Source organism: Phacochoerus africanus, chromosome 2, assembly GCF_016906955.1.
Source record: "Phacochoerus africanus isolate WHEZ1 chromosome 2, ROS_Pafr_v1, whole genome shotgun sequence".
Classification (NCBI taxonomy): domain Eukaryota; kingdom Metazoa; phylum Chordata; class Mammalia; order Artiodactyla; family Suidae; genus Phacochoerus; species Phacochoerus africanus.
This window is the reverse complement of record NC_062545.1, coordinates 171,702,442-171,715,802: the sequence shown is the minus strand read 5'-3', so window position 1 is coordinate 171,715,802 and position 13,361 is coordinate 171,702,442. Positions and strand designations below refer to the sequence as shown.

The 13,361-nt window shown below is 35.8% G+C and overlaps 1 protein-coding gene across 8 annotated transcripts in view; it reads left to right on the top strand.

The window, feature by feature from the left end:
- The window catches only part of MYO9A (myosin IXA), a 235,527-nt gene that overhangs the window by 159,672 nt on the left and 62,494 nt on the right, over positions 1 to 13,361 (top strand). For 4 of the 8 annotated variants that reach the window (XM_047767208.1, XM_047767209.1, XM_047767206.1 and 1 more), the window contains 3 exons: positions 699 to 2,303; positions 6,289 to 6,388; positions 6,879 to 7,094. In XM_047767208.1, the coding sequence (XP_047623164.1) occupies positions 699 to 2,303; positions 6,289 to 6,388; positions 6,879 to 7,094 (1,921 nt within the window). The remainder of the gene's footprint in view (positions 1 to 698; positions 2,304 to 6,288; positions 6,389 to 6,878; positions 7,095 to 13,361) is intronic. The other 4 variants (XM_047767207.1, XM_047767205.1, XM_047767211.1 and 1 more) reach the window with 2 other exon arrangements.

Sequence of the window (13,361 nt, the reverse complement as noted above, 5' to 3'; positions counted from 1 at the left end):
TTAATTTCACATTAGTTTGAATCTTTAAAAATTAGCAATATTCAACTGTTTTTAACCTTCAGAAGATTTAATTTCATTTTTAAAGTTTACCTTAAGATAAATAAATATATTGGAGTTTCTGTCATGGCTCAGTGGTTAATGAATCTGACTAGGAACCATGAGGTTGTGGGTTCAATCCCTGGCCTTGCTCAGTGGGCTAAGGATCTGGTTAAGGATCCAGCGTTGCGTGGTGTAGGTCACAGACACGGCTCAGATCTGGTGCTGCTGTGGCTCTGGTGTAGGCCAGCAGCAACAGCTCCAATTAGACCCCTAGCCAGGGAACCTCCATATGTTGCGGGAGCGGCCCTAGAAAAGGCAAAAAGACAAAATAAATACATACATACATACATACATACATAAAATAAAAATAACTGTCTTTAAAAAAAAAAAAAGATAAGTATATTATTCAAATGAGAGCTTTGCTTCCAAGTTGATTATGCTTTGACTAGAATTCCCAGTTAGGAATAATACAGTTAAAATATCATCTGACTCATAGAAATAGAATTATGTAATGTGCATCCAAATTAGTTTAAGAAATATGTATTATAAAAATAAGATTTTGAGACTTTCCACTTTTTAAAAAATTTTCATTAAATGAATTCTATCCAGTGGTAACAAAGAGATATCTCTAACCTATTTTTTCCTCTGTTTTTATATAGATTTAAAGCTTTTAAAGAAAAAAGATTAAGAGAAACAAAACTAGAACTTGAATTGGCAAATATCAAGCCTTATGGAACCCTGGGAATTCAGGGTTCAGACCCTTCAGAATGGGAGGACCGTTCCTTTGACAACAGAGTAAAAGCCATAGAAGAATGTAAATCTGTGATAGAGAGTAATCGAATTAGCCATGAAAGTTCAATGGACTGCTTGAATGAATCCCCAAACAAGCGACAGGAGAGGGCTAGAAGTCAAAGTGGTGTGGACTTGCAGGAAGATGTGATTGTAAGAGAAAGACCAAAGTCCTTGGAAGACCTCCACCAGAAAAAAGTAGGTCGGGCCAAAAGAGAAAGTCGGAGAATGAGAGAACTAGAGCAAGCTATATTTAGTTTAGAACTGCTGAAAGTCCGTTCTCTTGGTGGTGTGTCTCCTTCAGAGGAACGTAGGTGGTCTACAGATCTGATGCCTGAGGGCCTTCAGTCTCTACAAGGTACACCTGACAGTGAAAGCTCTCAAGGAAGCTTGGAACTTCTGAGCTGTGAGGAAAGCCAAAAGAACAAACTGGAGCCCGTGATTCTAGATGAAGGAGACTTGCTGTTTCTATCACCTAAGATACCTAGCAGTTCACATTTTGATTCACAGGACAATGCCCTCAGTGCCTCAAGTGAGACTAACTATACACTGATTGAAAAGGGGGCACTTTCTGACTCAATGCATTTGAAGAATGGTGCTCTGAGGGAAAAACTGGCTTGCAGGTCTGAATCAATTACCTGTAAACCGCAGCGGAGAGACTCCTTTATTTCAAATAGTCTGCCTACATTTTTTTATATTCCCCAACAAGACCCACTGAAAACAGGTTCCCACCTAGACACAAATATCCAGAGAAACAGACTATTAGAAAGTGAAGAAACACTTCCAGCTCTTACCTTGGGTATGAACAGGGAAGCCAGAAAGTACCACATCCCAGGAGAAAATCAAGTTGTTGCTTCTTTGAATACAGATTCTTCTAATACTGTGCTTAAGAAGTTAGAAAAGTTAAACACCGAGAAGGAAGAAAGGCAAAAACAATTGCAAAAGCAGAATGAGAAAGAGATGATGGAACAGATTCGCCAGCAAACAGATATTTTAGAAAAGGAGCGTAAAGCCTTTAAGAAAATTGAAAAGCCAAGAACTGGGGAGTCTTTTCTGGCACCATCCTTCCATCAGTCAAAGCCAAGAGTAGAGAGGCCATCTTCTCTCCTCATCCTGAATACCTCAAATAAGGACAAACCCAGTGTAGTTGGCACTCCATCAGTAGCTGTGAAAGATGCTGCTCTTGCCCCGAAAGATAGCCCCTCTGCTCACTTACCCTTGAAGGACCGACCTGTCACTCTATTTTTTGAAAAAAAAGGAGGCCCATGCCAATCTAGTACTGTCAAGGAATTATCCAAGACAGACAGAATGTCCACCCAATTGAATGTAGCCGGTAAACTCTCTAATAATCGTACTTCGAAAAGAGAATACCTTAGGCCAACTCAGCCTTATAGCCACAAATCTGATGACCCTTTTCGAGGTGGAACTACAAGGGCCATTTTCTTCACCCCAAAGGAAAATCTGAGTAGTTCCCTGTAAGTGAAGTGTCTGTTTATTTTTATGTATAAATGGGAAACTTTTTGGAAATTTTCATTAGGATGCCTTGATCTGCCTCACTATTTGTATGGCTGCTCCTAAAATTAGCCATTTTCACTTGGAGAACAGACCTGTGGTTGCTGAGGGGGAGGGGGAGGGAGTGGGATGGACTGGGAATTCGGGGTTAATAGATGCAGACTATTGCTTTTGGAATGGATAAGCAATGAGATCCTGCTGTATAGCACCGGGAACTATATCTAGTCACTTATGCTGAAGCATGGTAATGTGAGAAAAAAGAATGCATACATGTATGTGTGACTGGGTCAATTTACTGTAGAGTAGAAAAGTGACAGAACACTGTAAACCAGCTATAATGGAAAAAATAAAAATCATTATTAAAATAATAAGTGGACTTAAAAAAATTAAAAAATAAAATCAGCCGTTTTCTCTGTGTAAAAAAACCCCTCATTATTGACTCTACCAGCCACCTGAAGTTGGATGTAATTATACCTTAGGAGTCTGACTCAGCACAGATTGCAGTTTTTGGTTCCTCTCCATTAAGTGAGAAAGCATTTGGGAAGGGCAGTGCGGTTCCTAGACACATAGTAGGCATTTAGCAAATGCTGATTGCCCTAGAACTGTTAGGAGTAGCAGTCTAAGCTTGTTAGAATCAGGCTTTAAAAATGTGCCTTGTCACAGCCGTTGGCATATATATATATATATATATATATATATATATATATATATATATATATATCCATTAAGCTCTTTGTACTTTTTTTTGGTGGTAAAAACCACATAAAATTTACCATCTTAACCATTTTTAAGTGTACAGTGTAGTACTGTTAACTATATATGCACATTGTTGTGCAAAAGATCTCTAGAACTTTTTCATTTTGCAAAACAAACCGTTACCCATTGAATGCAGCTCTTTTCCTCTTACTGAAAGCCTCTGACAACTACTATTACGCTTTCTGTTTCTAAAAATTTGACTACTTTAGATACTTCATATAAGTGGAAGTTCTTTATACTTTTGTCTTAAATAGTGGTAATTCTGAGAAAAGCATTTCTTAAATGTTACATAAAAACGAATTTGATAAAATTTAAGATGTTTGTATTAAGTCTTCATAAAAAATGGATTTTTTCAGTTTTTGTAGGAGAATATCACTATTTAAATGACAGGTGGCCTGTACCTTAGCGCTAAAAAAAGTAAATGTCATGTTAACTCTGAAAATAACCTTTTCTCTCTTATCATAGCCTGAGTTTTTAAATGTTTCAGTCTTTAAAATCGCATGAATGTTTTATAGAAACACTTTGTAAATATGGACAAGAGATCACCAATGTATTATTTTTCCATTAAGAATTTTTAAGTAGTATTGTGAAATGCAATTGGACTACATGACAGCATGAGATCCTAGTTCTGCCCATTAATCTAGAAATTGCCTGGAAGTTCAAAGATTCTTATGTAGCATATAAGCCCAACAGAGAATGTTGAAAACATATTATTTTCTGTCATTCTGATTAAGCTTACTGATGTAAGGTGTGTGAGTGTACAGTTTCTAGATCTGTGAATCTGTTTTGTAGAAGACTTGTAGATTTCAAAAGCATTAATTGCCTTTGTAAATTACTCCTTTTATCATCTTGCCAAGGTAAACAGTCTTAGAGGTACTTGATCTAGTTTGCTTTACTTCATTAATATGTATTTATCTTCAAAATGATTATATTTTAGATTGTGTGAAGGCGTAATTAAAATTTATACTTCTCATCTTCTTTTGTTCTATAAGTAATGTTAGAAACATTTTATAGAATCATAAATGGTAGTGTTTCTAAATTGTCTAGTCCAGTTCCTATACATTATAGATAAAGGTCACTGGTGCCCATGGTGGTGAAATGACTTGTATTTAGAGATATAGCTGAGATCACAACTTGAGTTTCTTGGTTAGAAATCAGCATATTGGGTTTCATGATTAGGAAGTAGCATTAGATTAGAGTTCTTTCTATGGCATGATAGTGATAAGTACATCATGGTCTTCATCTGGTCAATAAGGGAGAATGACAAAAAAAAATCATGAAGAAACTTTAAAATGTTGTGAATTTAAAAGTTTGGGTGGTCAGGTACTGTTAAAAGTCCTGTTAATTGTTTCTCTCTTTGAATTTCTCAACTGTGGCAAGAGAAAACCAAAAGGAAATCTTTTAGGATAACTTAGGATTGCTGGACTTGACCGTACACTGATCAGAAAAGGAGATCTTGGAGTTCCCGTTGTGGCGCAGTGGTTAATGAATCCGACTAGGAACCATGAGGTTGCGGGTTCGATCCCTGGCCTTGCTCAGTGGGTTAAGGATCCGGCGTTGCCGTGAGCTGTGGGGTAGGTCGCAGACGCTGCTTGGATCCTGCGTTGCTGTGGCTGTGGTGTAGGCTGGTGGCTACAGCTCCGATTCGACCCCTCGCCTGGGAACCTCCATATGCTGTGGGAGCGGCCCAAGAAATGGCAAAAAGACAAAAAAAAAGAAAAAAGAAAAAAAAAAGAAAAGGAGATCTTGGAGGAGTTCCCCTTGCAGTTCAATAGAAACTAATCTGACTAGTATCTATGAGGACGCAGGTTCAATCCCTGGCCTCACTAAATGGGTTAAGAATCTGGCATTGCTGTGAGCTGTGGTGTAGGTTGCAGATGCGGCTGGGATCTATGCAGCTGTGACTACAGCTCCCATTTGACCTCTAGCCTGGGAACCTCCATGTGCTGTGAGTACAGCCCTAAAACAAAGAAAGATCTCTGAGAAGCTCTTAGCTAAGATTGACATCATTTAGGTTTGTTTAGGGATTATTGCATAGGGCAAAGGACAAGATAACCTAGGCCTTCATTTATAAAAATTAAATGGAAGATTTTGAGTTGGAAAGGCAGTTAGTCTACTGAATGATACTATAAGTTAGTGTCACTACTTTAAACCTAGCATTATGCTAGAAGTAAAATATGATTTTTAGTTACTTTATACTCCTGCCAACAAGAAACTAGCATTGTGTTCTTGATAAATTTTAAGACTCATAGTACTGAGTTAATAGAGATAATTGGGGCTGTGAAAGTACAGGTTCTGATCAGATTTTCATCAGACACAGACATCCATTTCTACAGAGAACTTAACAATAAAGCATCATATCTTGTGATTAATCAAGCAAAGTTAAATTTTTACAGGCTAACACTATACCATTTGTATGGTTTGGAGCATACTTTTTTTTTTTTAAATGATTTTTATTTTTTCCATTATAGCTGCTTTACAGTGTTCTGTCACTTTTCTACTGTACAGCAAAGTGACCCAGTCCCACATACATATACATACTCTTTTTCTCACATTATCCTCCATCATGCCCCATCATAAGTGACTAGATACAGTTCCCATTGCTACACAGCAGGATCTCATTGCTCATCCATTCCAAAGGCAGTAGTGTGTATCTGTTAACCCCGGATTCCCAGTCCATCGCATTCTCTCCTGCCCCTGGGCAACCACAAGTCTATTCTCCAAGTCCATGAGTTTCTTTTCTCTGGACAGTTTCATTTATGCCATATATTAGATTCCAGATATAAGTGATATCATATATTTGTCTTAGGGCATACTTCTTTTAGCTTGACAACAATTTATTATACTGTTAGTGTTGATTTTATTCTGTACAATCTCAGATTTCAAAACTAAGACAACAGGCGAAGGCTACAGAGAGATTTCTGAGGAAATTTGCTTATCAATAGGAACCATCTCAGTATAAAACAAAGTAATGCGGTCCTCATCACTGGGTGTCTACTTACAGATATTTTATAGTGATTAGTCCTCTTTTAGGAGTGATTCTAAAGATTGGAGGATTTGGTGTTTTCCTTTTATCATCAAATCAATTTATTTGATCTGACTTATTAGACTGTATTTCATGCTATATTTTAAGACTACTTCCATGAGATAGCTGCTGGGAATTGAAATTTAATCCTGTTGTTTTATCCTAAGTGTCACCAAGGAAGCCTTAAACAGTGGAAATCCTCAACTACGTAAACAAGATGAACCAGCTTGGAAACCTGTGAAGTTAGCTGGGCCGGGCCAAGGAGAGGTAAGTATTGTTTTATTTATCTTCTGTGCAAGACAGATGCACATTATTTTGGAAATTATTATTCTTGTAGGTAGAACACCTCATCTACTCATTTGTTCCCAAGGGTTTTCAGAGAAAGAGGCCATGAGTTAAGTTTTATACTTAGGGAGGAGTACTTCAGGCAGGGAATGGTGCCTAAAAACCGAGATTATGATTACATAAAAGAAGTTGCATTTATGCAAGTGACTTTGGTGACTTAATTATGGCAATGAAAGATGACTTCCTTGGCTGTGGAGAAGAAGAGTATAGATTTAGCTTCCGTTCTTATCCTTTGTTCAGAGTAATGTATATGGATAGCTTTTGGTTATGGCTGTCACTTCTGGTGGAAAGGGCACAGGGGTGGAGGGATGTTTCAAGAAATTCATGAACTCTCTGATGTCTTTCACTGGCATCATCTCCAAAAAGCCAAAACAAAACATTTTTGTGTTATTTGTTTTATCATTTGGTCAAGCAGGTTGCCAGACCGGCCCATAAAAAGAAAGCTCGAATGGCGCGGACGCGCTCCGATTTCTTGACTAGAGGTACTTTTGCCGATGGGGAGGGGGATACAGAGGAAGATGATTACGATGACATTATTGAGCCCCTTCTCTCCCTTGACCAAGCTTCTCACTCTGAGCTAGGGCCTGCACCCAGCCTGGGTCAGGCCTCTCACAGTGACTCCGAAATGGTAATTTTACAGCAATATAAGAAAAACAGGCAATAAGCAAATATGATGGGAAGGGTCTTTGCTAATCTAAAGCTAACCTTCACAGCTTCTTCTTATAATGGTTTGTACGTGGGAAACCTCAGTGAACACAGCAACTAAAGCTACATCTTAATTTAATAGGACTTGGATAAAGGGCACCTTAACAGTATATGTCAAATCATAAATTAGGCAAAAAATTAGTTATTTAACTTAGCACTAATGTAGAAATTTTCTGTTATATATTAAAAGGTCTAGAGCAGGGAGCCTTAATTTTTTAATTTAATTTTTTTGTAAAAGGCCAAATAGTAAACATTTTAGAGTTTATGGATCATATAGTCTATTATAGCTATTTTAACTCTGCCACTGTAGAGTGAAAACAGCCATAGACAAGAACTAAACAAAAGGGCATGACTGTGTTGCAATAAAACTATTTGCAAAAACAAGCAGTGGGCTGTATTTGACCTGCTGGCCATAGTTTCCTGATCCCTCCATGGTCTGGTGAATAGGGTATATGTTAAATAATCCACTAACTTTTAAGTGAAATAGTATTCTCTTTTCTTTTTTGTTTATGCCTTTAAACTTTCTTCCCCTTCCCATTTTTTAATAATAGAAAATAAACATGAATTTTTTTAAATTTAATGAGCAATGCCAAAAATGTCTCCCTGGACCAACTCAGCCAACTAAAACACTGTAGATAATGTCAATTTGTATTAATCACATATTGGAGTTATGTTTGAATAACGCTTCATTAAGGAAACAATTTTATCATATCTAAACCCAAATTAGCTATAAATAGTTTGACAAGTTTGACTATAGTTATGTCTATTGATTTTGGAATTGTCTTGGAAAATACAATATGAGTACCATGTATATAATGTACTAAGACATCACCAAGGAAGTGGAGTGATATGCATTTTATGTCCATGCATATCCTTAACTAAGTTGAATCTCTCATGTTCTTTAGTTTCTGTTCATCATGGGAAAAACCTTTTTTTTTTTTTTTTTTTTGCTTTTCAGGGCTGCAGCTGTGGCCTATGGAAGTTCCCAATCTAGGGGTTGAATCGGAGCTGTAGCTGTGACCTACACCACAGCTCACAGTAACGCTGGATCCTTAACCCACTGAGCAAGGCCAGGGATCGAAACTGCATCTTCATTGATGCTAGTCAGATTCATTAACCTCTGAGCCACAAAGGGAACTCTGAGAAACATTTTAGGATGGTCTTCTTTTGACCCATTAAATATTTTATCTTTGAACTGTTTTAAGGTGTTTGTACCAAAGTAATTAATTAAAACTTTTGCTAAGTTCCAGAATACCCTCATTATCTATATCTTTCTTGTTGGCCATAGATCCAATTTTTAAATGATGATATTCTAAAAAAGAAAAAACAGCAACAAAAAAACCCAGAAAAATGCATGACCAGTTCTCTAGCTAGACAAATGAGTTATTACTCTAAGTCAAATTGTAAGAATGTGAAAGTTGCAAACAGTCTGTGTATTCATTAATATATGTAATTAGAGCCCAAAACTTCTTCTCAGTGTAGGATAAAATAACTCCATTTTGGAGCTGCTCTGTTTTTGAGTTATAAACGATGGAATATACTCTATATATTTAGTTGTTAAAGATGAAATTATGTAATGGAGCAAACTAATTTTAATGAAAACTGCTACTGTGTATGTTTAGTGTAAATAGGGAGCATACTCAAATTGTTCTCCAAAGTGTACATAGATTTTTTTTTTTCATTTGTGGAAGAACTTAGCATTTAAGTGCTGTTTTTTTCCTGAGCGTTTCCTTTGTTACAAACCTCAGTCCCTTTGGTGGTAGAATTCTTTCTTACTGAGAACTCTTACTGAGATGAACCAGGAAGTTGGGCCCTTTAAGGGTTCTGGCTGGTAGTCTCTGTCTGTGATTCTGTTCACCTGCTTGATGGTCACTGCATGCCAGTAGTTGTAGAGCACCCCTGTACAGTGCGTTAGTCTCCTCTCCAGCTTTCTCACTGTCCTTCTGTTTCATCACTAGCTCTTTTAGGAACAGGCGGTGCTATTTGTTTCTGGTGGACACTTGCATGAAGAAGCTTTGCTTTCTAGAATATGCCAATAGATACTTTTTGGGGTTGGGGGTGGGAAGGGTAGGAACAGCTTCAAAGTGTGTGTTTCTCTTTGTTTATATATGAAAACATGCCATGTTCTAATGTTATCTGATATTGTGAAAATGAAAACTAATTATTTCTAAATGGAATCTATTGAATTCTCAAAATCTAGGTATCTTCAGAATTTTTAATGGGCTTGATTTTCTGGACATGTGATTTTTTTTTTTTAAACTGGATAGTTTTTGTTTGCTTTTTTTTTTTTTTTTCCTGGACTAAGTGATTTAATACCTCTAACATTTGCTAAGAAGTTTGTTATTCAGTCTTAGAGGAAGCCATTAACTGACCTTTCCTGTTGTGAAATAATTGATCTAATGACATAAAGACAGTTAGAAACAAATTACCTGGAAGGGATTTGGTGAGCCTTACCTCCTGAGCTGGTGAATTGTTAATTAGTTGTTACCTGCTGTGGAGAACTGGAGTTGAGAGTAGTAATTTCCCTCCATACGACTTTAGTGTTTTTTTTAAACTTCTTGTTTTTAGATCTGCCTTTTGCTTAACTGTTCATTCTCACTATGCTGCTTTTAATTTAGTTTTCATACCCACTGTGTTGGTTTTCACCCAGGAACGACAACATGTTCTGCTAAGCAATTATTTTTAAGGTGGCTTTCATATAGTGTTTTAGTCTCTAAATCTTCTGGATGGTGAGTGAGTTAATACATCATTTCTATCTCTTGTAAGATAGGTATAGGTAACGTAGTTTTTCTGTGTATAGTTTCTTCTCCTATTCACTAGACTTAAAGCAGTCATTTCTATGGGTATGACTCCCAAATAGCTCTTCAGAATTTGTCTTTATCTCCAATATTATAAAACTAAGTTTCTCATCTCCCGTCTCCCCATCCTAAACTGCTGTCACTTCTTCCATTCCTATTTCTCTTTCTTTTTCTCTGAAACACTCTCCGGTCCTTATCTGTGTTGAATTTTCCTTCTCTTTACTGTCCACTCCACAGAAAACTTCCAGAAAAAAACCCATTGATCAAGGAAGGCCAAGTTTATTGGCTTATTTTCAGTAAGGGAAAATCCATCTTAACTAGCTCTTAGTAATTTCTCAGAGAGGGGAAGACAGGAAAGGATATTTATAGGATATTAGGGTTTAGGCTAGTGATTTTGAGGTGGGTCTTGCAAATTGGAAAACTAGGTGAATTGAACAAAGCTTATGACATAAAAGGTTTAGATTGGTGGCGCCAGGACAGCAGCCATGCTGTTGAATACACTTAGTATTTATATGTGTATTTTATTCTCCCCAAAAGTCAGCGACAGTTCATAACATTGAGACTGTTGATGATTTGGGAGAATTGGCCTTTGAAACCATCTGGGATTGATACTTTTTGTGGCATAATTCTTTGCCAAGTTCCTCGATTTCTTCTAGGAAAAATAATTTTTAAGCTTTCTGTCTAATAGGGTCAATTTTGGCAACTAGCATTTTATTATGAAATTATCCATTTCATCTACATTTGCTTGCATAGAAGTCTGGAAAATAGGCTCATGATTTGAAAAAATTCTCTGTTTCAGTGGTTATTTCCTTTTTGTCATTTCTTTATGGATTTTTTTTCTTTAGTCATTTGTTTATTTTGTTAATTTTTCTATGTTAATAGGATATGGTTTATTTTATCATAACTTTTTTTCATTCACTAATTTCTGCTTTTACCTTTATTAGTTATTTTCTTGTGCTTCCTTTTGGTTTACTTTCTTATTTTTCTAGCTTTTCAGGGAGGAATTTAATTCATTATTTATTTTTATTGATATAGGTTTATAAGACTACGAATTTTCCTCTGATCACATTTCAAATGTATTTCATGTATTCTAATGTTTCTTATTGTTTTTAAGAAAATCCATAATTTTTGTTTTACTCAAAACTTGTTTAATAAATTTTTTTTAGTTTTCGGAAGAGCCTTTTTGTTTTTTAATTTTGTTAGTTTCTAGTTTTATTGTATTCTGATGAAAAAGTATTTATAATGCTTCTATTTGATCAAATTTACTAGTATTTTTTGTTATCTAGTATATTATCAGTTTTTGTGAATGTCATGTGCATTTTTTAATTGAAATATAGTTGACATACAATAATGTTAATTTTAGATATACAGCATAATGATTTGGTAGTTGCAGTGATCACAAGTCTAGTAACCATCTGTCCCCATACAAAGTTAGTATATTAATGACCATATTTCTTATGCTGTATATATATCCCCATGATTTTATTTATTCTATAACTGGAGATTTGTACCTCTTATTCACCTACACCTATTTTTCCCACCTTTCCTACCCCATCCGTTCTGGGAAACCACCATTTATTCTCTGAATCTCTTGAGTCTATTTTCATTTTGTTCAATGTGTTTGTTTTGATTTTTAGATTCTACACATAAAAGAGATCATGTAGTTTTTGTCTTTCTCTGTCTGACTTATTTCATCTAGCATAATAACCTCCAGATCCATACATGCCATTGCAAATGACAAGAATTCATTCTTTTTATGGCTGAGTAATATTCCATTGTTTATGTATAACACATCTTATTTATTCATTTATCTGTTAATGGACACTTAGGTTGCTATAATAATAGCTTGGCTGTTGTAAATAATGCTGCAGTGGACATTGGCGTGCATATATCTTATGTTAGTGTTTTTGTTTTCTTTGGACGAAAACTCAGAAGTGAAATTGCTGGATCATGTTGTAATCCTGTTTTTAATTTTTTTGCTTTTTAGGTCGGCACCTGTGGCATATGGAAGTTCCCAGGCTGGGGTCCAATCAGAGCTGCAGCTGCCAGCCTAAGCCACAACCACAGCAACATGGGATCTGAACCGTGTCTCCTACCTACACCACAGCTCATGGTAATGCCGGATCCTTAACCCACTGAGAGGCCAGGGATGGAACCCACATCCTCATGGATACTAGTCGGATTCGTTACTTGCTGAGCCACAACAGGAGCTCCTGTTTTTATTTTTTTGAGGAACCTCCATACTGTTTTCCATGGTGGCTAAACCAGTTTACATTCCCACCAACAGTGAATGAAGTTTCCATTTTCTCCACATCCTTGCCAACACTTGTTATTTGTTGAGTATGTATTTGATAAGGTGTATTCTCTATTTAGAGTATAAAATTTCAGTATATATCTATAATCTCTATTGATTATGTTATTTGTCTTCTATATGATTATTTTTGATAAACTTGATCTGTCTTTTACATATATTAATGTTATGTTATTCATTGTGAATTGTGGCTTTTAGTACTGAGAAGTGTCCTTTGTCAGATTCCATGCTTATTGCTTGACTTCTACATAAATAATAATATCACAGCCTCTGTTTTCCTATTATTTCCACTTACCTAAAATACTTTTCCTCATCCCTTTATTTTTAGCCTTTCTGGCTCCTTTTGTTTAGAGGTGTATTTTTTACACAGTATAACTAGGCCCTGCTTTGTGAACCAAATTATTACTTTTTTCCCCTTAATAGTGAGTTAAATCTATTTACATTTATTAATTTAACTGATAGTTCATTCTCAAGTCTTTCTTGTAGTTTTATCATTATATGTTATGCTAAATTTGATGTGTTTATGTTGCATATTTTCGTTCTTTTTTTAAAAATTTCTTTTGATGTTTAGGAATGAGTGTCTTCTTGTTCTGTTGGTTTTTTTTTAACCTTTACGTATAATTTTTAAAGATGCCTTTTATTTACTGTTTTTATTTGGCCATGTCCACAGCATGTACAAGTTCCTGGGCTAGGGATTGAACCTGTGTCAGAACAACAATGCAAACCATAGTAGGACAACACCAGAGCCTTAACCCACTGGACCACCAGGGAACTCCTAGTTTACTGTTTTTTAATTTAATCAGTTATACTATAATTAGTCCTCTTTTAATGAATAATATTAATTCTCACCTAATGTTGCACAATTGTTGATGAATTATTCTAGCCTTTACTTTGCTCCTTTTTCCTCCTGTTTTTTTATGCTTTTAGTTCTACTTTGTTAGAGCATGTAATTTTATATATGATTTTTTCACCCTAGTTCCACCTTTGTTTTTGTCTTAGATCTGCTGTTAGATGTATTAAGTTATCATTTCAAATACTTTGTAGAACTTTCCCTATTTATCTCTTGGTTGGATAAAGCTCT